Consider the following 25,987-nt stretch of genomic DNA (forward strand, 5'->3'; position numbering starts at 1 on the left):
ATATGTTAAACAGTAAGAAAATAACAGAGATGTGCTTTCCTTTACAGTGTTCACAGCAAAACACTGCTGTCTTGTAGTACTGAACAAGAACCAATGTGTGATTGTGTAGAAATTGCTGAAATCAAAAGTGAAACTATTCAATATTAATTGGCTTATCTGAAAAAAATTATAAAAGGAAATTCTCATTAAATCAGTGTTTTGAATTATTTTTAGGCTTTAATACCTTTGAGTGACATTGGACATAGCAATCAGAGAAGGAAAAAATTAAGATGGAACTCGGGAGAACTGAGCTCTTTCTGTGTTCTTGGGATTTCCAGCTCTACCACAAACCTCCAGTTAAACCTTTGAAGAAGTAGTTTATTATCTTTTTTCCTCATTTCTCCATCTTGGAATCGAAGTACTTCCTTTACTATATTTTGTATATTCAGACTGTAAGATCTGCTATAGTATATGACTATAGCAGAGAGTGTAAGAAGCCTTCACAACCCCCATGATGATGATGATGTTACACGCTGCTTGAGTCTCTAGATGCTATCAATATGTAACACTAATGCAAATTCTGTCCTTTGCTTTTCAGTTTCATCTTAATTTTTATCTTGATGAAGTGCCCCATCTTAAAGAGCACAGAACTCCACAGACATGCTGAGCATCTTCCACAAGAGTTGGGGGCACTCATCACTTCACAGAAGAAACACATTACCTTGTACAATCAGACACAGTCTCAACAAGGTAAATTGAGATGGTTGAAAGAGATAATAGCTTATCTGTAAGGATTCCATTCATTCATCCACCAGCACACTCACATAGGTATGTCCCTTACATCAGATTAAAAACATATCAGGCATTGTTTAAGTGGCATCTAAAATTCTGTTATCAGTACTCGCCCCAAACAATTCTACCATGGTTCATAATAGCAAATGAAAAATACTTCTGTTCACTTTTACCACTTTAACAGCTAGTAAAAAATTGCCATTTCTGTAGTTCAGCTGAACACTAGACTGCCCAGAGATAAGTAACAGGACAGACACTAGGCACAGGACACCAGCTCATTCTCACCACGGTAGCAGCACACACAAACTCTACTCTGCACCCTCCAAGGAGGTGAGAAGGCTGCCTGCTGTGAGACCTCACTGTTGGCTTTCAGCCCAAAACCAAAAGACAGCAGTCAATTGAGACAAAAGCTTTCCAGTCAGATTTTTTACACTTATATAGCACACAAAATAAAAGGTCTGTGTGCATGTATGTACATATCTGTATTTAGCCATCTTGTATAACTGAAGCTTTACATCTACCAGTTTAAATTCCACCAGGGTTTTCGGCCGTGCAGACCCTACCTGTTATCATCTGCATAGCCGCAAAGCTTAGGTAATACCTGTCAGCAGAGTTTACTGTAGGTAGTACCTCTTCCACAATATTAACACCTGACCCAACACAGAATTATGATACCACCCAGCACCATAAAATCACTAAGTATATAGGACAAGAAGCAACTAAGATCTCAAGGGGCCCTGGGTGTCATCAGGGATCTCTCTTCCATTTCTAACCCTCATCATCTAGCTGGTCTGATATTACTGAGGGCCAGAACCCTACTCCTTGCCTTCATGGCACCTGCAGTAGTGGTGGTAGGAGAGTTGGAAATTCTCCTTCTCCCGTTTCTCTGGAAGAACAGGCTACCCAGCCCAGTCTAACCCTCTCCCTCACCCACTCACAGACTCACAGAACTCCCACGCACAGGAGTGCTCTTACTGAGCAGAACAGCCAGCTGAGGAGTGTGGAAGCACGATCTGCTTCCAGCCCTCCCACTGCTCCATGCTGAAGTGCCATGCAAATACCAGTGCTCAGCTCTGCAGAGGATCAGCTTTGCCCATACTTGGTTGAACAGAAGTCTAGTTTCATGAATATTGTGAGAGTATCAACATCTAGTAACTGTAACACTCTGTTCCTAGAAAATCACAGTATTAGCAACATGTTAATATATTGCCCATGACCAGGAATTTGTTTCAAATCTATACCACTGTTCATAGCAGTCTTGACTGCTACACTATAGCGACTGATGTAACAGCTCATATCCAGTACAGCAATGAAAACTTGGCTGCACTTGAGCCATAAGGCTTGGTTCTCATGATATGAACATACCACTAGAAGATGAAGGCCAGCCCACATGAAGGTAAATGTCAGGAATACTTAGTGTAATTCCTAAAGGTTTGGTAATAATATTGACTGAAGCAATTATCACAAGTAAGTTTTGGCAATACTTTATTTCTACCACATTGGATAGGCTATTGGATAGGATGGAGGATGCTTAGAAATAGTATTAATAAGAACATTGCCAGATCCTTGAGCAAACAACTTTACCAGGGCAATCCATGCACGTAACTTTGAGTACAGTGGCAGAGGAAAATATACATCTAAAGTCTGCATCAGCAACACCTATTACAGTGTTCTGATCTTTACAACTTTGCTGTAACTACTCTTAAAACCAAACATTCCCACTTTAAACCAAATAAAAGCAACAGACCAGGGCAATAAAGGCACCATGTTCTATTAAGAGGCAAGCAGCAATTGACCCCAAGAAAAACATTTCAGTGCATTTTCATTTTACAAAAAGGAGACTGTTGGAGCATGATTTTCTTCTTCATTAGGTTTTTGTATTACCAAATACGAAACTCTCACTCACCGAGTTGTGTCATGTACTACCTAAACCTACAAGGTACCAACGCTGCAAAAGTAGGCTGTAACTATAAATACTGTATTATTAGTAAATGATTTATTATACCCTTGAACTGCTAGCAAGACAGTAGTTTTATTCTACTTACTGACCAGCTCATGACCAGCAATGACTTACATAAACCTAGGATTTTTGTTTCAGTATCTCCTGAATTGTGCAGAAGTTTTGGTCTTTTGGATACAGCTTACCACTACAATGATCCAAAAGCCCAGCTGGAATCCAAGCAAGTATTCACACCCCTGGTGCCGATCCCACTGACTGATGGATTGGTAGCTTCTAATGCTAAGATCCCCTTCTGTGTTTGTTACAGTGGTAGTCTTATGAGAAGTACTTCTAAACAGTTAACAAATGTAAAACATAATAAAACTAAGGTTTAGCACTAATGTGATGTTGTAGAATTGCATTGCTTGCATATAACATATAACCAGCTCAACAGCCTACAATATAAAAATCCTATATACTCGCACATTAACTGAGCACAAGTACTCTCCAGCTGCTGAGAACACCTCTAAGCCATGACTAGGACATCCAAGCCCTAAGTGGAATGAAACTATGGAACATTTAGATTAGATTTCTTCCAAATTTATTTTAGATGTCCTACAGTTGTCATCTCTGTGTTTTTTAGGGCATCTTAAATTGCCACATCTTCAACTCACACAGTCGTCTAACGTTTAACTGAGGAATAAAGGCATCAGTCAGTATAAGGTAGCTTCCTAGGTTCAGCATTAGGTTTTATTATAGTGTCCCCCTCCAAAACGTACAGTATTTCTGCTGTTTATGTTGAAAATAAATTACACTTTTTCTTGAATTGTCAAAAGCTACCTTTAAATGGAGAGCCAACGTTTTCCATAGGCTTTATACTTTCAAATCAGAGAAGGGAAAAATCCCATTTTTGGCTAGTGAATCTATTCTGGATATGCACAGATGGAGTGAAATTATTTTGTGGTGTAACTGATAAGGAAAGTTAATCACTAGATAGAAATTGATTGGAAAATAGATTTAAATGGCAGAGCAATATAACTTGCCTTATTTGGCTGCCACTGGCAATGCAACAAAAGTAGCACTCCTGAGATGCGGAAGAGATGTTTATGGCAGGGAAAACAACACAGAGGCAGACATGCTGAGGTCTCTTTATCTGATAACTTTGTAGTAATTGCCTTTCATGCCCTGTGGCATGTAGGATGCACTAATTTGGCATTCAGTGAGTACAGCAGAGAAGCATAATGCAAACAAAGAAGAGTCAAACTCTACACTACTACTTTACCTTACTAAAATTACCAAGGCACAGCAGTGTTTGTATCACCACAAAGTCTGAGACAGACATTGTTATGGGCCATCATCCCCTTCCTACAGTCCACTCTCATTCCCATCAGTGCACCTGACTGATTCCACCAGTTCTTTCCGCACAGCAGCGGCTCTGCTGTGAGGTCTGGTTCTATTTGCTGGCTGAGATTTTGTCCTTGGTTTGAACCTCAAGTGAGTGGTTACAGGCATTTCTTCCTCTTGTCCAACTGTCTGCTGACATCTCCTACACTGAAGGTAGGGAGCCTTCAAAAACCATTTCTACCAAAAACAACATAAATTTTGCCTCTGATTTTACTGGGTTTAGAACTCGTGTCTATCGCCCCTTCCTCTCTCTCTTTGCCAACTACTGCATAGAAGCAAAGTCATCAGTATTGCTGAGCATAGCTCAGTTCCCAGACGCCTTCTTCTGTCAAACAGGTTTTTTAACTATTCTTAATTTACATTTTGGGGTTTTCTCCTGTACTTTTTATACTGGCAGTGTCTCGCCTCTTAAAAACCACATACAGCTGTGAGTATGTGTATTCCCTCTTTCTCATAATAGCTGACCCAAAGACCACAAGCCTTTATTACTAACTGCAGGGAAGAATGCATAACAGTGTGCTCTACCTGACACCGCTGTAGCTCCTCCACATCTGCTTTACAGTCCCTCATTCAGCATCCAGACTCATTTCACATAGTTTAATTGTGGAGGAAGAGTACCAAGGACAATAAGAGTGAAAGAATAATGGACTAAGGTATACATACAGGCATACACTCATATACAAATGTGTCATATGCTCACTAATTTTTATTATTTGCTGTTTGTAATCTGGTCACACCCCTGGTCCCTAGTCCCATTATGAAAAATCTTATCAGTGTACTGTTCCACACACACAGCCATCTTTTTCACAAAGATTAGGCAGCAGATGTCAGAGTGAGATTTTGTATTAATAACAAACTGAGGAAATAATTAGTAATACATTGATCCTTTACATCCTTATGAATTTTCTAATAGAGGCCAGGATTCAACCCTACAGAAGCTAAATTCAGCTCCCATTGCATTCAATACAAGTTGTACACATTTCTGTAAGGGATGAATTGCATGCAGAGGGTTTGGTGGTTATTGTTACAGCAAATTGAGTAAGATGCAACAGATGCAAAGAGAAATGGTTGAAGAGGGGCAAAGATAAAGTCCAAGGTCTAAATGCCAGGTTTGCATCACTGCCAGCTGCTCTTCAGCACAGGGGAGAGAGAGAGAGAGACAGACAGAGAGAGACAGAGAGAGAGAGGGGCAAACAAATACTTACCAGGTTTAATTTCCAGCAGCTTCAGCCTGGAATCCTCAGGGGGATGCAAACGCCTCTTTTTGCGCCAGCAGCGTGCTGGGTACGTGTACAGCTGACCTGGGGCCAGGCCTGAAGATTAAAGGCAAAAAATAAATATAATCACATCTCAGTTTGTAAACCACAAGCACTTTCTCTAGCGTCTTTGTTCTTGCCCTTCCAGCATCTCCTTGTTGGAGGATTCAATCCTGCAAATCATGAGACAGAACTATGCATTCAAGGCATTCAGTGCTCCTGAGGCTCCCTCAGCACCTCTTGGGATCAGGCCTACAGAGAATCTAGGTCTCACTTAGACACTTCACTCAGCTCACTGAAACCAGAGCAGCACATAAATAATTTCTGATTTCTTCAGGGTAAATAGAATTTCAGACTCTCCTGGGCCACAGGGGTGATGCCTCCTCCACAGGCAGCGAAAGCCCCTTGGGAGAGAACAGGTGAAGTTCCAACATGCAAATCCTAAGGCCAAACCAAGTAGCTCAGGAAATTTGTGTCTTTCAAGTGGGAACAAACAAAGATCCATGAGGTCTGCCTATTTGGACTTGGTATTTTTGCTTAAATTCTGGACGTATGTTTGAAGTCAGAATCTTCATTTTGGTTATTACCTCCACATGCCAACATCCTGAGTGAGGGAGGAGATACAGTAGTAATATTTATAGGACTGCATGCTCCATTGAATCACATTTGGCATGGCTGGCTTCTGAGCTGCCCTGGCTCTCCTGACAGACATCCCTTAGTCAACGTTCAAGCTATGCTTTGCTCTCTTTTATTCAGAACACAGCAGGGCTTCATGAATTTGTTGCTACTGGGGGCAGAGAAGCACACTGCCAAGTGCTTCAAAGTATCCTCAACTGCCTCAGATACTCATGACACAGAGAAATACCCAGAAAGACACAGAAAAGTTGGAGGAATTTCATTCTTTACCCTGCTTCCCCTGCCTTCTCTGTCCACCAGCTCTGCTTTGACTCTTCTGTCCTTCAGCTGTTGCTGTTAGTCTTGAAGGGACCACAGAGTATGACTGCAATTCCAGACTCATTGCCCTTAGAAAACAAGTAAGGCCACATAAAAGGGAGGACAGGAGAGGTGTTACCTGAGCTGAAACTGTACCAACAGTGCACAGCTGGACAACATCAAGAAAGTGCCAGTAAAGCAGAAGAGCTCAAGGGCAGCAGCATGGCCCAAGAGCTCTCTCATCCCTTCTGAAGCAGCCAGGAGTGTGTACCAGCTTGGGAACAAAACTAACTCACAGAATCAAATGAGGATAATGAAAACAACAATATCCTGTTATTTGGGCCAGGGGGGGACGGACGACGGACAACGGGATGGATGGGGACAGCACAACAAAATTATTCGCCTCAAGGAAATGGGCTAATCAAATTCTCCAAGTGAAGCCTAAGTTCCTTGTATGAAGTATTTCAACTGTTGGGAAAGCCATTTCAGATCCCAGTACTTTCCACCTACTTCCAAGGCCTTGGTGCGTAAACAGAGCATCTACAGCACACTGCCTGGGTATGGCTGAGTGATGGGGTATTTGCAGAAATCCTGGCTGTACCAGGGCACAGAATGCTACTGAACTGGAGCTTTTCACGCCCTTCTTTCATTGCTGCACAGTTTGCTGGGCATTATGCCCACCCAAGGACACATTTCTGAGCAGGGCACTTAGGACTGGTTTGGGAATAAAAATGTGAATAACTAGCACTTCTACAGTGTTCAGACACACTTCTTCATGGCACTTTGCAAACATTAACCACTGCAAACAATTGCTATTATGATGAGGTTGATTATGTCTGGCACTGATGTGGGTCATTAAAGAGGTGGAGGCGAGAAGCCTCACCCTTTCACAGCAGGTCCTGTGCAAGAACTTGCTCACAACGTTGAAATGGCAGTTGCTAGACCAAAGCAATAGGAGAGAGAATCTGCCCTCCATTGTACAGGCCTCCAGAGAGGAGTCATTTGAATGAAATAAGCACCACAGCTTTGAGCATTTGTCCCAGACAGAGAGGAGCAAGGATCTACTGCAACTTTGGGGAAGTATCTGTTAATGTGGGTTCAATTATTGAGCACTCTTACATGGAATAGCAGTTCTGCATTCAGCCAGGACAGTGAAAGCCAGCCAAACATGCTGAAAGCCCAACAAGAAACAAAGCAGGTATCCTTGAAAAGGCAGAGGTGGGAAAGCCTCTTCCCTAGAGGACCTACAGCCCACTCCAGGTGGCAGATAGATCACTAAGAGATGGATGATCCAACGTCCATCTCTGCACCCTTTGAGGTAAGCTCTCTGTTCCTATTCACCATACTCTTGCTCATTAATACACAGCCATTCAATGAACTTACATTATATCAGACCTCCACTTGATCCAAATGCATAAAATGCTACCTTCAGTTCTCCACCCTGATCCGCATCTGCCACTGTGCTGGCTCACATGGACTGTGGATCTTTGATTGTTTACACAAAGGAGGGGCAACAAGAAAGGGTCCGTTCTGAAAGCTTTGTATCTAGCCCCTCCACAGTTTATCTTGCAGTGCCTATGGAAATAACGCATGTACCACTCTCACCGTCTCCAGTCCTGGCTCAGTTGTCTCTCCCTCTGGTGCCTTACAGGGCAACCAGAGAAGGTTCCAACCATTTGCTCATAGAGGAAGTAGCAGAACCTGCAGTGAGTTATGTTGTTTATCTCATTAGTGTAGGAGAGTCATAACTCAAAGCTAGTGTGAAAGGCCAGGGGAGGAGGGGAAAAGGAGGGAGTTATGTGCAGTATTGTGTGAAATTAACCCTGAACTGTTTATCATGAGATGCAGTTTTCTGACTCCTTTAACAAAGACGACAGGAAGAAACCAGGTTAATGTGCTGAGATCTTGACTCTCCTCTCTGTTTTTCAGGCTCTCTGTAAGTGAAAAGAGGTCCTGGAGCTTTGCCATTTGTCTTTATAGAGTTTTTCAGGTTAGCGATAGTAAATGGCAGTGAACACAGCACACAAGACAGATACCAGGGTGCCTGGTAGCGAATTTTCAGAGCCCTTCAGTATAGGCATAAGTGCATTGTGTACAGCCTGAAAACAAACATGCTAAAACTCTAGAGGGATGCTTTGACCCATCATAATACTACAAGAAAGAGATGATGCAAAGACACCCAAGGGAGCACTAACGGGCTAATAAAAATCAAGAAAGGGGAGAGCAAAAATGGGGGAGGAGGGCTGCTTCATTTCGCACTGATTATTCTAATTCAAAATAACAAAGGCATCAGACATGGTGGCCAATGCAGATGCAGGCTTGTTTCACTTAAGATTCTCCATGAAGAATGTGCCACCATTAGTCTCCACTGCAGACCTCCAGGAGAAATGCCACCGACTGATCCCTTTTTGCAGGATAAGCTGGTGAACAGTTCACTATCAGATGTGAGGACAGAAAGATTTACACAGTGAATTTGCTTGAGAAAGCTTGTGGCTGAGAAAGACAAAGTGTTAAGACCTCTTGGTTCCTGGTGTGATGATGTAACACTGTTAAGATGATTTCTTCTGTAAGTGCAGAGGCACCAATGAGACTATACAAGACTATGTATGTCTATCTTTGTAGCTCTTGCCAAAATATTACTTGTTAACATAGTGGATGTATACCTGCTTATAATTGCATTCAAAAAGGATGAAAATAGCAGCACCTTACTCATAACCAGATGTTACAAGAACAGAAATGCCTTGGGTATTAGAAAAAAAAACAACAACAAAACCAAAACCAACAACAACAAAAAACACACATAAAAAAAAAAAAAACCACAAAAACACAAACACCCCTAGTTTTTCCAAAGCATAATCTCTTAGGAACAGGGAATTGTCAGCTAAAACAAAAACCCAACTGTGGTCATGAAGCAACCTACAAAAGAAGGGTTAGCCCAGAACCTCATACAACTCCCAGCTTGTAAACCACATTCAGCTATCCCAGATTACCCCAGTAGTTTTTGGCAGCTGAAACTTTCTCAGGGTATTTTTAACATTGGTGAAACACCTGTTTCCTGCACCAGAAGTGGCTGCATTTCACTATAGAAAGTTTTCTGATAGTACTGCAAGACAATACTAAATCTACTTTGGATATTTTACTAATAGGAACAGTGCAAGGATACTTCCCTCAGTGTATCCTAGGAAAGGGAAAGCTTCAGCTAAGCACTCTTCAGAAGTGACAACTGCTTTCTTAGCCCCAGGAGAGGAGGGAAGTATCCTATGCGCTCTTCCCACTCCACCTCCTGCAAACTGGCCAGTGGGGGAGGCAACAGCAGGCTGCACCTTCCCATAATTCCAGATCTGGAGGTTTTGAGTTTTTTTCAGTATGATTTACAGGAACTGGCATGTGTATATGCACACGTGTGCATGTTGCGCTTCTGGTGCCCATGCAACCTAGCCCTCTCCCTGCCTGGGTTCTCTGGTCTGCACTGAAAAAACAAATAATTGAAACCCAGTTTGGTTCTGTCAAAAAATCTGTTCCCTGAGCTAACGGTGGGTCAGATACTGAGCCATACTCTAGCAAAATTCCCCCTGGGGTTCAGAAGGACTTCTGTCTGAGTAACACCTCCAGTCTTTGAACTGGTGACTGTCCTTTGCCTTTCAAGATTTCAGACGGATTTACTCTAACAAAGGGAAAGACTGACCAAAGTCTACAAAAATAACAGTGTTCTTTTCCCTTGAGCTTCAGAACAGGCATTAGCTAAAGCTCTTTAAGGACATATACCAAACTTCTTTCTGCATCTGAGGAAACTCCAGCTCCAGAACTGATACCAAAGTAACTTGCCCAAAGCAGAACCAGGAGTCATAGGTATATTTCTAACCATCAGAACGGCATTTATTCTAATAACTGGAATGCAATATTTTATCTTGGCTTTATATCCTTACCAATATAACTCCTTATTTTCAGCAATCATCTGAGAAACTCCTACCTCCACCTCTCCACCCTGAAGATAATTCCAGTCCTGCTTAGAGCAGAGCATTGTGTCTTCTGCTACAGACTGGGATCAATAGCATTAGAAGAGCTACAATGACGTGGCCTCAGAAACTACCATGTCAGGCACTTCTTTGGGTACAGAGAGAATAATTAGGATGAGCTCTCTGCAGTTACCAAAGGAAATCCCCTGCAGGCACAGAGGTTTAGGCAGCTTCTCTTCTGTGTGGCCTGTAGCAGGTTTGAGCTCCTATTAATTAAACCCCATGAGGGCTCAGTGGCCAGCCCTCCATACATGCACATGCATACACAGACACAACACTACCAACCTGGTCCCCTGTGCCTCTTCTCCATCCAGATGTAGCAGTTGTTCTGAGCTACCCCAGTTTGTGAATCCAGGAAGGGAAGGCGGACACTTCGCTCAGCACACAGTCGAGAGTTGTAGCTGCGACAGTGCTCAATTGCTTCTTTATAGAACTGATCCCCGAGTCTGCCAAAAGAGACAGGGCAGAGAGTAAGAAAAATTGCACTGCCCCCTCAGACAAGACTAAGAAAAAAGGACATAATTTGGTTTAAAATTGGACAAGCAGAAAAACTTTCCCTGAACACATGCAAAGCTTGCTGACACAAGACACTGCTGAAGTAGATCATGCAGAAAGTGCCACCAAAAGATCAGAGCCTCAGAAAGTGAACACAGATCTTTTCAGTAGTGGCATAGCTACTGAATGAGCAAATGATGCAACCACAGTGGCCCACGACCCTGGGTCAGGCAACATGTACACCACGGTGAACTCATTCTATTGTTTCTCTGCCCTCGTAGTTCGTTCAGCCAATTTAGCAAATCAGTCATTTCAATCCTATGTTTGTATTCCTATGTTGCAACTCTGCAGCACCTTCTGAGGAACTAGAAAGTCAGCCAAGTTCAGAACTTCATTCCAGCATTTCTGGTGTCAAAGAGCCCATAATAGCAAAGGACATAGTCCTCATATTGTGTGCTTCCGAGGCATGAAAACACGCCTCTTAACAACTAGGGCCATGTCTGCAATGGTCAGGCTAGACATTTTATCGTAACCCTTCTAGAGTATTCCATAGTCAAGCTGGAGGCACCACCAGCAGCAGGTTAGAACAGCCACTGGTAAGATCCAGCATGGCAAATGCTGCTTTCCTCTGGAGCCCAATGGGAGGAACAGTTCTAAAGATAATGTAATTTCTTTCATAAATAACTATTTGTTCAAAATTTCTGTAGAATCTTCATCTTCCTTTGAGAAAGGTTTTAAAACTCTGCTGGCTGGAAATTATCAAAATCCTCCCTCCAAATTTTTCTAAACAGGGAAAAGCATCAAAGTAAAGCTACCCTGAGGACACAAAGCAGCTGTCATGCTGGAGCATTGCGAAGTAGGTGGGCCACACTGCTGAACCTCGTTCTTGATCTATTGTCAAGGTGAAATTCAGTCGTGACATGAATAGCTAGGAAAGCTACCCATTAGGGGTAAGTTCATTAGAAAATAGAGTGATATATAGCATAACTTGCTCTGACTCTGCTATTCATTAGTGTGCAAAAAGGGTATAGCATGCACAGCAACAGAGCCGAAGGGATGCATGCACAGAGATAAAAGAGGCTCCCTTTCCTGTTCCATTAGTTGTTTTCCCCACTACCCTCTTCCATAGGCACAACTGGCAATTTAAAAGTATACTACTTTTGCACACCTCTGAATGTCAAATTGGTGAAAATTGCTCTGGTTTACCATCTGTATCTTTTTTCTGACTCACATCTTTTAAGTCACTCGTCTATTGTACCTTATGACTTCCACAGGAGCCATACTCTTTCCCCCTGAGCTCTACCAGCCCAATATCCTCTCGCTGACAGAGGCCAGCAGCAGAAGCTCAGGGAAGAATACAAGAGCAGGGCAAATACAAAGGGAAGCACCTTTAGTCCCCCTTCTCATTTCTGATGATCAGAACCAAATTTCCCTCAGTCTCAGGTTACCCAATGGTGGGGATATTATGTTTAATATACTTCGATGAAGCTTTCTTCCATGAATTTAACCAACCAACTCTTCAACTTACTGATTTTTTTCATCTCTAAAACATTGTGGGGCGATGAGTTCCACAGGTGAAATATGATTCATGTGAAAAAAGCATTTCCTTATGCTTTTTTAAAGCCGTATCTCAAATATTTACAATTACAGGTTCATAAATCTCTCATGAAGCTTCCACCACGTACTTTCTCTAATGAGCAGGCTGAGCCCCTGGATGTGGAACAAGCACTGTGGCTGGTTGCTGAAGCCCACCAGCTTCCTGCTGCCCTCTGCCACTCTGAATTCAGCTGCCGCATTTCAGAGCATCCCCAAGGAAGAGAAGGGTGTAGTCCTTCACAAGCAGGAACACACAGGAGGCAGTACATCCTTTGGCTACAGACCTTCTAAGGATTGTTCAGTGGTTTAATGCAGCAGTGAACATCTATGTGAATGTGGTGCCTCACAGCCCTGTCCTCCCAGCTCCACCGACTACCAGCTCCTGGGCAGCAGCCAGTGTGGGGTATCTTTGCAGGGCAGCTGAAGGAGAGCGCTCTCTGGACTGTACCAGTGAGCAGAGGGCAGAGCCATGGGCAGAGTATGCACAGTGGGATCCCTCCAGACACTGAATCCCCCTCAATGACCTCAAACCCCTTTTTCCACAGAAAGGCAGAGGGGGAGGGAAGGGGAGCAGAGAAGAAAGGAAAAGATAAGCTGCACTGCTATACAAAGAATGTGACTAGGAAGAAATGAAAGCTTATTAAAAGCTGTAATTAAAGTTGTACACTTGTGTAATCAAAGTCAGTAACAAGGAGACTCCAGTTGATCAAAGAATAACAGCTCTTTCCACAAACACTTCAGCTTCCACAGAGCTATGTCAGATTCCCCCTGTATTAAGCCAGGATGCTCACTAACTCCAAGGAGTTTTTGGGAAGAGCACAGCTGTGTGACAACAAACTGCCACCACCACATAGGTATTCTTTATGCCAAAAATTAATCCAGTCATGAGAATATGCACAGCACAAAGCATCCGTATTAAAAAACCAATAAGATCTGGCTGGAGATGACCTCAGCTTCCACCTTCTTCTAAGACTGAAAAAAACCTATAAATCTTAGAATGTTAAACATTTGGCTTTAAACTACATCGTCAGGTAGGGTGCAAGATTAAATTTCAGATAGTTCTAACGGGGAGGGAAGGAGTTTTGAGATCCTAATGGCAGAAAGGTACCAAGTTAATGGGTCACACTCACTCTTGACACAGTCTTGTAGTCTAGTTGTTTCATCACATTTATTTTAAAGATTTTAAATATGCACCTTTTGCCTTAAAGAAAAATAATAATTTAGGAGAAGCATTTAGTCACCTCCATACGTTAAGAATGCTTGCCTTGGCTGCACTACAGTAAGCACAATCAAAAAACACAGTTCCTAAGTATTCACTGGAAAGGTATTCAGATACTGGGGCCTTGAGGACTTGCCCTGACTTTAATTATAAATGGAATTTTTAAAAAGTGCCAAATAATCAAATATGGGAAAGTAAAGAAACAATATTTCCTTATGACAGTCATATCTCAGTGGAAAACAGCTTCTCTGCAATTACTTTCGTGTGGTTGGTAGTTTTGTTTTACGATTAGTCTTCACTGGAGTGACTGACTCATTCCAAATTTCAGTTAGGTTTGTTTTTTAAGGAACTTTAAAATTAAAGATATTTTTTTCTTTGTTTTCAGTGCTACATATCTAAATGGAGCATATTTTGTCTTATGCAGGAAAACCAGAAAGAATTATTAGAATCAGGGCAAAAAATTGAAACTACGGTCCTATGGTGCTCATCACTGTAGAGTCATGGAGGTGGGACAAATCCCAGCCACCTCCCAGGAGGTTTACAAGTGGAGCTGGACAACAGAGAAGGGTGGGAATAAGACGGGAGAGCACATGAGCTCAAATGAAACTCAAACAGATTGGCTGAGTTTGAGCAAGTGAGATACAGGAAGCAAAAAAAAAAACCAAATGGACAACATTAATAGCAAAAAGTGTATCATATCTCAGAAATATTAATTATCTGATGTTACATGCTTCATACTTTTCCCAAGCTCTGTTGCTATGGAAGACTTACACTTCATCTGAAAAAATATCTGTTAAAACTATGGGGAATTTCTGCATTATTTTTATGAAAAGTATGTATGAGTCAGTGTTGCACTGTGAGTGACTGCAAGGGTCGATTCTTCCCCTTGGACACAGGAGTGAAAGGTCACACAGACTTGTCTAGATTGATATTAATGACACAAAATCATCAGCATATGTGTAGATTTCAAAGATGCTGGGGAAAAAAATTCAAGGAGCAGACATGAACAACTGCTGGCCAAGGAAGGCAAATCATACTGAAAGGAACACAACTAGAAATACAGAATAAAATTGTCAGCACACTGTGAAAAGCACATGGCCCCTCAGTGCAAGGCCCAGGTGAAATCCCAGATGCTTGGGACAGGCAGGCCGGTAATACTGCTGGCATACACACAGGCTTTTCATCTACATTCCAGCCCGAGGACACTAAAATAACCTGGTTCTGGCTGACTATAATAAAAGTTTCCTGGCTTGGAAAGGAACAACCTGTGATAGTATAATCTTATGCAAGGCTGTATAGGAGGAGTATACATCTAGTAGGAGTTAGGGACTCTTTTTTGGTGACTTCTTTTTTGGGTGGGACTGAAATTAAACAGCAGTCTTGAAGCAGCAAAAGCACAGCATGAATGTGAACGGGGAGGTGAGCACTGTGAAAGCACCGCCAGCCCCATGAGGCCTGGGACAGCGAGGTGAGGCCAGTGCAATTCTATGCAGCCTTGCAGGTAGTCACTGGCATGAGAGCATGCACCAGGATGGAGGATCAGAGCCTGTAACTTTCATGAGGTCTCTGTTCTTTAAGCATTAAGAAGCTGAGGTTTTCTATCATGGAATCAGAACAGCTAATAACAAAGTCAGCGAAGAACAACTCTTCCCTTCTCTCAACCTTTGCCTGCCTGCTCTAACTAGACCATAAGATTTCTGAGCAGACTCCGACTTTCTACGTTTCTGTGCAGTACCTAGTGCCATGACTCCTCCGTCTAGGCATGCCTTAAATGAAAAAAAAACAACAAGAGCCGGCCTGGCTTACAAGGGTAAGTTAGCAACAAGGACCAAGCAAGCGCCTGGCTTCACACCAGCTGCTGCAGGACGTTCATTTCTCTGCTGACAAGGGATACTGATGGGCCCTGAAAGCAGCGGAGCAGCTCTCCACCATTACTTTCCAGTCCATCCTGCAAAGTCCCAACTATTTGAGTGTGCTACACTTTTTACAAAAGCTACAAAATGGGCAGAACCTAGCACACCCCTCCTGCAGTGCCTATCACATTACAGGTTAGGATCCACAGAAGGAGAGCACTCACTGAAAACATATAACCAGCCAAGCTCAACCATGACTACAGGTCCACATGACCCCTGGAAAACTTGCATAACGAAGAACCAGTCCTCCTTAAGTGTAGCTCTTAAATTTCCACCAGATCCTTTGAGTATGAATCCAGATTGTCTCCAGTTCCTGAGGCCAGGCCCCTTTCTAGTCATTTTCCTCTAAAACCATGCTCAGTACATGACTAGGCAAGTAAAAAGCTGATAGCACAGAAAGAAATGACTGATCATGCAACAGAAAGCAAAGGATTTTTCCTTCTGCAGTTTGCAATGGTCCCCAGCCATGATGAAAAATGCGGGATTTGCTCTCCTCAAGATCATGGAGTTTTCATTTAATATACTTTTATCCTCTAGTCTTGTATTTTAGATCATTTCATATGGTGAGGAACACTGAGCACAACTGAAAAAGACATTTTAAATCAGAAATTGTTCTTCAGCAGCACTGCCATCCAGTTTCAAACTGGACAAGATCTGAGAAGTGGTGGGAAACAAGTGATGCAATGCAGCTTCAGAAAATACTTTGCATTCTTCTTTTGGAAACTTTCATGAGTAAGTCTGGAAACGAAGCACCGATGGTGTCTCAGGCCCTCTCACAAAGATGGACAGAGACTAAGAAATCATGCAGATGCTACCTGAGCTATCAGCTGCCTGTGACAATGCAGACCAAGAGGTACAGCTTTACCAACTGCGTGTCTTGGCAAGTGCTGAGAGAACTGCACTGAGCTGGCTACACTCATTCCTTTCCAGCAGACCCCAGAAGGCCCCTGACAGGCAGCTGATCCTCCTCTCACCATGAGCCTTGACATGAAGAATGCCACATGGTTCAATTCTTCCACCACTTCTGTTTAATAGCTATGAAAAACCTCCAGGGAATATGATGAGGTACATGGGCAGCAATGCCAGCCATTACATTGATGACATGCAGCTTTATGTATCTATTCCTCCCTCACACAGACAGCACTCTCCCAAGTCTCTCAGTGTTGAAAGCAAGGGTAGCATGGCTGTCAGAGGCTTAAGTCAGAAGAGATAGTAAGTGAGGCTGGCTGGAAGTGGGAAATGTTACAAACTATGAGCTAATAATTTTTATGATTCAAAGACAGACACTAATGTGGACAATCTAACAGACATTAACATCAAAAAGGCCTTCATCTCTCTCTCTCCCCCTCTCCCCACCCAATCAGCATAATTCTCTTCTCAAGCAGTGGTCTGGCCGTGCTTATGTGTGTTTTCCACATCAGGGCTGGCCTACTATGACTGTCTACCTTAGACTAGATAAGCAACAAAGACAGAGCTAGTTGAAAAACTGTGGTACCTACCCTACTGCAAAGCAAGCCAAAGAGATCAGTAGTCCACATACTGCCCTCCTGTCTTTTCTTTATGCACTTTGGAACACCACTGGTTTTCACAAAGGGCACAGCAGGCTAAGTTCACTTGAACAGCTGTTTCTCCTTTCTAGACCCAGAACACCAGATGCTACTGGAAACCTGTGCTTAACCAAGCCCAGTATCACCAGACTCCTGTAGCGTCTTTGGACAGCAGACCCCCAGCTCCAGAGCATCCTCCTGGAAGAAATATTCTGCTCTGCTCATCCTCACATTACATTGCAAGATGCCAACACAACACATATCAAAAGATCCAACCAAAAGAAAATACAACATATTCAAGAGTATCAGACCACTGTTAAGCATTAAACAACAAAAGACTGGCTGGGCCCCTCCTTTGGCTGTATTATCTAGAATTCTAGTCTATCAGCAGCTCCTACATGCTACAATCATGCACCCTTTGCAACTGCAGAGAAGTAGGATACAAAGACTCAACAGAAATAGAGAATGGCTTTCCTGATGTTAGGTGAAGCATAACAGATCGCTCAAAATCCTATCACAAACCCTGAGAGCAAGCCAGAAAGTGCAGGAATGTGCAGATTCAGTTTTCTCACAATGGTCAGTTGCGTCTGTCCCTGCACAACATCTTCTAATGATGTAAGGGGTGTGAATGTGAGCAAAGGCAAAACAGGATTTCCAGATGTGCTGCAGAATGACTCAGACTTTCTGGGCTTTCAGTTTTTTTAACATAAACTTGGCGGCTTTGTAAGGACCCACAAACATATGTCTATCCTAGACTCTCCAAGAGCTAGTCATTGAGATATCTATTTAATTTCTATACGTACTGAATAATCTCACCTGACAGACAAAAATTGGCCTGTATAACTTTCCCCAGCATGGAAATCAGAGGAAAAAACAGCTAGCAGAACTGTTTCAGTAGTAGACAGAGTACACAAATCAGCTCACAAAGCAGTATACAGCTGCAAGCAGAGACAGTGTTGCTGGAGCAGCAATGATCGAAGGGTAAATGAAAGGAAAGGATTGCAAGGAGAGTTAATGCCTTTCATTGGAAGAACTCATACAGTCAGGTCAAAACAGACAAGCTTTCAAGCACTTTCTCAAGAATATTGTGCCAGGTGCATACATAGACTGTATGTGGTGCAAGAGGTAGGAGCCATCAGAGAGCTGATGACAAGTTCCTGAGTCAGCACTGGCACAGCCCAGACATTACAGCAGTGCAGCCAAGGAGATGTCCTGAGCTACGAGTCTAGGTTGAATCCTACCTCAGTGAAAGGGCAATGTGAGATTTTCCAGCACCCTCCTCTCAGCACCCAGCATTAGTCCATCCCTTACGTGTAGAAGGACAAAGGAATCCCCTTTTGCCAGGTATTCATCAGCAGACTTCCCCTGGTGGGTTGGAAATCCCTACAGCTATTTGTGGCCAGAATCGACAGGCTTCTCACTGCATGAATCATGGTGTGATGCTGAATCATAACAGAGAACCCGGCCTCATAGAGTGAGCTAAATTCACTACTCTGGAAACAGTCTTAGACTGTAATTTAATCCCGCGTGAAACTACAGGTATCATCTCATGCAAAAAATCTGTCTCTGAAGAAAAATGACAAAAGGTAGGCATAGCTTACAATTTGGGGAAAATGGATCTGATTAGCCCCATCCTCACGAGTACTGCGGAAGTACGAGAGCTCTGCCAGCACTTCCATGTAAAGAAAAGAGACAGAGCACAAGTTAATACTGCCAAGAAGAGTGTGGTACATCAGGGTATTTCACTGACAGCAGCCCGCAGGCCAAATGTGGCTTTCAGGGTCAAGAGCTGCTGCCACCTTTGCACAGGAAGAAGGACCATAGCTGAAGGCATTCCTCTTCCTGCAGCTGTGCATAACCTTGTGCAAGACCTGCAGCAACGTTCCCAGCTCTCAAGCCAAAAAAGTGGGATCACTATGCCATCTTATTCAGATGCAGAGTTGTTGGTTAGATACAACAGTATCTATGTATGGTACAAGATGATGTGCACTTAGATGAGGTATTTCAGAAGATTAATTTCTCAGTCCCATTGAAGTATACTGGACTGTGAACACTCATACCATGGTGTTTCACCTACTTCTCCTCTTTTCTTCCATTTCCATGGAGAGGTAGCAACAGCAGTTTCCATGCCATATGCCAGGCTATCTAAGGTGTTTCCAGAGACAAACATTGCATACAATCCCTATCAGACTCAGCACGGTGACCAATTAGGTTAATCTCAGAGGCAGACTCCTTGGGGATCTCTCAGACCATCTATTCTTTCTCAGGCCAGGGTTTCTGTTTTAAAGAGATGCAGCACCGTCCAATTAAATGAAAAACAGGTGTGAAAGGTAATAACCTAGCCCTCTTTTGTATCTGAAGACAGCAGTCAGAATTCAGCTTGGTCCTAACCTCCCTCAAAAGGTCAAAAATTCTCTCCAATTACTAAAGGAATGAACTAATAAAAACTTCAGCAACAATATTAGATTGGACATGACAACATCCAAGAGATTTATATATATATATTTCTAAAGAAGCAACTCAAGGTGCTGGGGCTTGGGGTTACCACAAGTCTGTTTGGCTTAGTGCAATCATAGCCTTAGGGGACAGATGTAGTCAAAGACAAAGTCTATCCATTCAACTCTCTCAGCCCTGATCTCCCACAGCGGACTTATCTTTTGCATTCCTACCTCCAGGAGAAAGGTAGAATAGTAAAAAATGTAATTTATCACCCAAGCTGGCACTGGGAAGCCAGCAAACCAGAGTTCTACAATGACTCTGCCATGACTGACTATGTAGCTTTGTTTCCCTGCAGAACATGGGTAACACCCTACACTTACCTCACTAATAAATTGTGTGCCTTACTTTAGGCACTGTCTACACTAAAAGATGCTCAGATTATAAACAGACATCCTCTCCTAGCTCTAGCTCTGCTGGCTAAAAATATCACCCGTTCCCTCCTACTCTGCTGCTTTTCACTGCTTGTCTCCTACAGTTTACTGCTCCCACACCTCCCGCCAGTAGCAATATCTGTGTGAGTGCTCCCTGATCTACTTTGGGCAAGGCCATTAGATCTGTTTGAGCAAACCCTACTGACATTGTCTGAAGGAGCTGAGGGCAAGCTCACAAAACCCTTTCTGTCACTAGAGGTAGCCTCCAGCAGTACAACCAGCTTGGGGTAGCACACTCATTTGTTTGCAATGGGAAAAAGCCTGTCCACACCAGCAGTGGTGACAGCTAGGTCACTCAGGCAGCACAGCCCTCTCAGGAGACACAGCATGTACAAATGAAAGGAGTTTTTCCCCTGCCACCACAGTTACATCATCGGCCCAAATGACATCAGCTAAGCTGACAAGAGCATTCCTTTTCATGTCTGTGTATCTCATCTTTCATGAAACCATGTATCTCCATAAGATCTCAAGAGGCAGTGAGATCCCAGGAAAGAGCATGAGGATTTTACATGCTTTTAGCTATGTCAGGATCGCAACTGTCCAAGCTCTACAGCTCGATCTTGGTCTGAATGACCTCTGTTAGATCTCTTAAAAGTTCCCAGGTTGGGATTTCCCCTGCACCTACCTTATGCAGTTACTTAGTAGACAAATACACAGTGCCATTCAATCCAGATGGCAGAATTTAGAAGAGATTGAAATAAACATGCAAGTAGTAGAAATGTTCCTAAATGGCAGGCAAGCTTCCCCACCACGCAGAACGCTGTTTACATTAATATTTTAGGTACTTCCTGTCCTTCAACTAGAAGGAGTTGGTGAGTTCACGTTTTTCTGCTGACTTGCCTCTGTTGTAAGAACATTGTATCTCCTGCTGCAAAGGAAATCCCGCTACAGGGAACAACCCATTTTGCTCATGTGAAAATGATCACACCGGTAGCAAAGCAGAGAGTTACATAGATCTAGAATAAACCCACATAATTATTAGAGTTTACTTTGCCTGTGAAGTCAGCCTTGGAAAAAAAGACCAGCTATAGCCAATATTTTAAAGATAAAGTTACTAAACTTGAAGGAGTAGCACTTTCAGTTCCTCAATCATGATATGTATGACAAACACGATACACACGTAAGAAAACACAAAAATCTACTCTACCCAGTCAATAATTATCAACCGCACAAAACACAACAGGAAATCATATTTTATGTTCTCTACAAAGTCATTTTAAGCCTAGATAATTAAGGTTATGTTTCCTTGAGTTAGTATTTCTCTTGAATACACAGGAACAATCGTTCTGTTACTTGTATAAATCCACTGACCTCAGCAGACATACAGCAGGGATATACTTGACTCATGCTACATAGGGGAATTCCCAAGAGGACTGTGAATTAGATTTCCTTTTCTCACCTCCTTACCCCAGTTCTACCCACAAATGGAAGCAAGGCAGATTACAGGCATTCCTCTGCCAAAGTATCACTACTACTCCTCAAAAAGGAACAAAAAAAAGTTAGAAGAGGTGAAACAGATGCACTGTGTCCTCCAACACATCATCTCACAGTTCCTTCAGCATAAAGAATGCTCTGTATTGAGAGCACACTTGAACTAACTCAAAGGCACAGGATCTTCTGCACCTGGAGCACATCCCAAGGGAGCAGAGAAAACGGTCATTGTAAATACACACATTGCTTTAACTCTAAGAAGTGCTTTCAAACACCTGTGCTCTTGTTTCTGTAGATACTTATGCAGCATATAAGAGGAACTCGTTACTAAAGTAAAGAAAAAGCATTTGCCACAACTGCCTTTCAGAAACTCAAATATCTCATGGTTGATCCCCTATACACCAACTTTTATTGCACGTGTTTTTCTTCTGGCTTCCCTCCTGTTCTCAGCACCACCTTAACTCAAGTGTCAGATTGAGCTGGTTATTACTGTAGAACAGTTAAAGCAAATAGAAAAGCCTTATAATTCACTTAGCTATTAGCAGAGCTTGTAGAAGTGTGTTGCTGCGATTATCACTGCACAATAAAGACCCTCTCTTCTGCTCAAACAACTTACTCTTTTGGCAAGTTTCACTATTCTTAAAGACTCCAGTTGGTTAAGGTATATCCCAATCATGCTAGGACAAATCTCAAGATACATCTTTGGCCCCGTATGTTCACTGAGGTCTTCAAAGACTCATGATGAAACTCTGCCTGTGACCAAGCATGAGATCCCAGTTCAGCAAAGCACCTCATTGAGTGTGCAGGTCCCCTTCATTCAAATTTAGGCAGATACCTGAACATCTTGCTAAACAGAGGTGGCAGCTGAACAAACACCACATGCTTCAGTGCACTTTTAGAACGAGGTCTTAGAAGCAGGTACATGTGGGCAAGCCTGTTCAGGTCAGTTTATCATGTTTTCCCAGCTGGAACTAGCCAGAGCTAACACATTACTTCCATTTTCTTTCTGGGATATAACACACTGCAGCAGTTAAAACTGTAGGTCACAAAAGTGTAATCTAGGGATCATGAGAGTCATTAATCAATCAACCAGTGGAAACAGGAGCTGGGTAGATATCGTTATCTCTACATTACAGATGAGACACAGGGAGTTTGCATAACAAAGCCATAGAGAAAGAAAAGGCACTTTTCTTATTTACTGGTTTTGCTCCATCTTTTCTCTGAAATTTGTTTTCTCACTCTTCAAGACTTCCTTCTTCAACTGCAATCCAGCTATTTTCTTCATTCAGAGGCAAAGCTGACTCTATGTCATCCCTGAAAGATAGTTGAAGCTCTTCTATACAAAAATCAGTTAAAGAAATAGAAGAGCAACCTTTCTTTTTTCCAGACATGCTATAAAAGCTACCTCAACACTGCAGTGAAAATGACAATGACAAGCAAAGACAATGACTAAACAAGAGTATGGACATGGAACTAACAAGTCTCCACTTATCTGCACCCCAATTAGTACAGAATGGAGATAAGCATCACAGTGGAGTGGTTAACAACCAGGACCAGGAAAACACTGACAAATAACTGAAGGAAAAGAACTGAGGGACCCAACTGTCAGAGCAAGGAGACGTTACCGAAAAAAAGAGAAAGAGAAGTTAGCCCATTGCCTTGGAGTAATGGCTAGCCTTTAACACGTGGCCTCTGCTCCTGTCAGTATTTCTTCTTGGACAGGTTATCTCAGGAATTTATGCTTTCCAATAATTACCTTTCAGAGGGCTCTCACTTATCTTGCAAGAGGAATCCACCAGTAACCTGACCTGCATTGCTCATGCAATCGCCATCCACCCCCTCTAACCTTTCATCCCATCTCTCAAAGCAAAAGCAGGTGGTTCTTCCCAGACTTCCAGCGCCTCATCAGCAAAGGCTGGTGAAGTTGATAAAAATAAGAGCTTTAATGCTTAATGCTACACAAACATTGATGAGCTTGTGGGCAAAAGCAGTAAAATATTGCCAGCAGGTTAAAATACCTCCTGTAATGTTATATTATCCAGAACTGAGGGATGAACGCTGGTCTTGCATCACTGTAAGAAGCATTTTTGCCTGAGAGTAAGTTTTATTGTTTCATTGCAGCAGACCTCAGAGCCAGTCAGTATTAGTTTTACTAAATTTTGGGACTCACAGGGCCCTCTGTTTAAGCTCTCTTCCTGTTACCTGCCCAATCCACCTTTCTTCCACTATGTGAATTGCTTTTCTTCTTGAAACATCAGGGCCAAAGGGAAGCTTTTGCTTTTGTCATTCACTCCAGAGCCATTTCAGATTAACTTGTCCATCTCTACTAAAATATATATTACACTCAGTGTAATTATACTCCAATTTGTGCTCTGATCAAGGCCCTCCTAGGTCGGCTTTTTGTGTAAGGGACTCCATTACATCCTGTACAAGCTGAGGGGCACCAATTTATTCCCAGTATCATGGCTGGGACAGGGAGAAGGATTCTTATTTTCTCTTCTGGATATAGTGAGACATCTCTTCAGCCAGTCAGTAGTCATAAGGAAATACTTCATCATGAAGTTCTGAGAAAGTATCAGGCCTGACACAAGGAGTAAAAAGTCATATAGCATCCTACATTGGACCCTGTCATCAGTCCAGAAATGGATGGTTAGGGCACACAGACCATCAAAATCTCTGTTGCAGCATAGATTTGCCTCAAACAGGCTTGCAGCCACTTCAGACAGGTATCCAGAGGAATCTCTCTTTCTTTTTCCTACACAACTGACTTTGGCCTCGGAGAATGTCCATGACTCACCCCGGCTGCATTATTTTAAAGGAGTCACATATTGCATTCAGACCCGTGAGAACTTTGGACCAACACATATGCTCTCCCTCTCGTTCCCATAACCCAATCTGAACAGGACTGTACCACAAGAAAGAGTTTGATGTGGGGAGAGCATAAGAGGGGAGGGCAAGAGAAAGCTGCTCTTCCCTCATTAAACTTCAATAGGTGCCTAGGCCCAGCAATGCTGCACTACAGTTTGGATTTATGTTCCCCAATTAACACAATTCACAGCATAAAGTTTCCTCTTTCTGTTTTGAAGGGGGAGGAAGAGGAGAAAAACCACATTCCAAACATTTGGCACAGTAAACTTCCCCAGCTATCCTCTGGGAACAAAAAGGGAGGGAAAAAAAAAAGGCTTGTCACCACACATTTTAAAATAACCCGTCTTTGCTGGCTCCACTCTGTCTCAGGGGTAGATCCAAGTCTTAGCCCCCACCCATTAGGGCTGCAGGCCCAAAGCACTTGAAATTCATCAGGAGAAGCAAAACAGCTCCAAGGCAATGGAAGGGGGAAGGGAAGAGTCTCTCCATGGGCAGGAGTTGAGAAGGGAAGAAAAAGGAAGTATCTGCGAAAAGGTCACAACATAAGAAGGGTATGGAAGTCTTCTGCTTCTGAGGACCATCACACAGAGATGAATCATCTTGGTGTAGCTGCTACTGAGCACAAGGAGTGCAGTTAAATGTCTCCTCTGTCCTCAGTGGGGGCTCTCCATTGTGATTTAGCTTAGGAACCACCACTATTTCACGGCAACATTGTTGGCTCTATCAAACACACAACAGAATGACTATCTCCTTTCTCTCCCAACATAGACTCTCCCCTCTTTTCCCCAAAGAGAACTGCAAGCCATATGCACTGAACACTAAAAAAATACCGTCTTTGGTGAGAATTATGAGAGAAAAGCCTTTTAGATATTCTTTCTTTGGAGTTTTTTTGTAACATACACTAAACAATTACACACTGAATCTTGTACCATGTCACTCAGTGAAACATAAGACATTTTTGCAGAAGTCAGAAAATAATCTAATGTATTTCATAGCTCAATAATGCTCAACTTGGGTTCCTCAAAACATCACATGTGAGTTCTGGAGAAATCTGTTGGGTTAATCAGAGCCTTTCTTTGCTCAACAAACAAGAAGGCTTAGCCAATATTTCAAAGTACTGGAGATTGTTCTTTACTTTTTGATGTAGTCACAGAGAAAGGCAGAAAGATGGAGAGATGGGAAGCAACTCTTTTCACTAGCAGTCAGGAAGAAAACACAATTGCAGAGTTCTACAAGCTAATCATGGTGTGATGATCTGACACTGCACTAAGGCATCTGCTCACAGTTTACCATCAATACACAACAACCATGATGACAACACATCAAAGACAACACAGCACCAGGTTACCACACCCTGGTGTTTATGTCACTTCCTCTCAGTCCATTCAAGAACCAAACTTTTTGAGTCTGATTATCACGGATCTATAGTGTTGCCTATACACAGACAGATTGCATATACTTTCAAATGAATCACTGCCTCATTGACTCTTGTTTATAAGGCTACCATGAATGACTGAATATTTTACTTTGGAGGAGCTATAAGAACTCACTTTTGGTTTTTGAATGCAAGGAATGCCTCGTGTTTACTTGACATTTTATGTGTTTAAATATGATCCCTTCCAGGTCATTCTTGTTGTGGAGGCAATGAAGGGCTGGGGGATCTCTTCTC

At 42.6% G+C, this 25,987-nt stretch overlaps 1 protein-coding gene across 6 annotated transcripts in view; it reads right to left on the reverse strand.

Annotated features, from left to right (window-relative positions):
• Positions 1-25,987, reverse strand: part of DPF3 (double PHD fingers 3) — a 189,791-nt gene that overhangs the window by 83,010 nt on the left and 80,794 nt on the right. For all 6 annotated transcript variants that reach the window (XR_008822952.1, XR_008822951.1, XM_056345707.1 and 3 more), the window contains 2 exons: positions 10,605-10,765; positions 5,320-5,427 (listed from right to left, as the gene is read on the reverse strand). Coding sequence is in view for 4 of the 6 variants with exons in the window: in XM_056345706.1 (XP_056201681.1) it covers positions 5,320-5,427; positions 10,605-10,765 (269 nt within the window). In the remaining 2 variants the exon portion in view is untranslated. The remainder of the gene's footprint in view (positions 1-5,319; positions 5,428-10,604; positions 10,766-25,987) is intronic.

This window comes from Falco biarmicus, chromosome 7 (genome assembly GCF_023638135.1).
Source record: "Falco biarmicus isolate bFalBia1 chromosome 7, bFalBia1.pri, whole genome shotgun sequence".
NCBI lineage: Eukaryota > Metazoa > Chordata > Aves > Falconiformes > Falconidae > Falco > Falco biarmicus.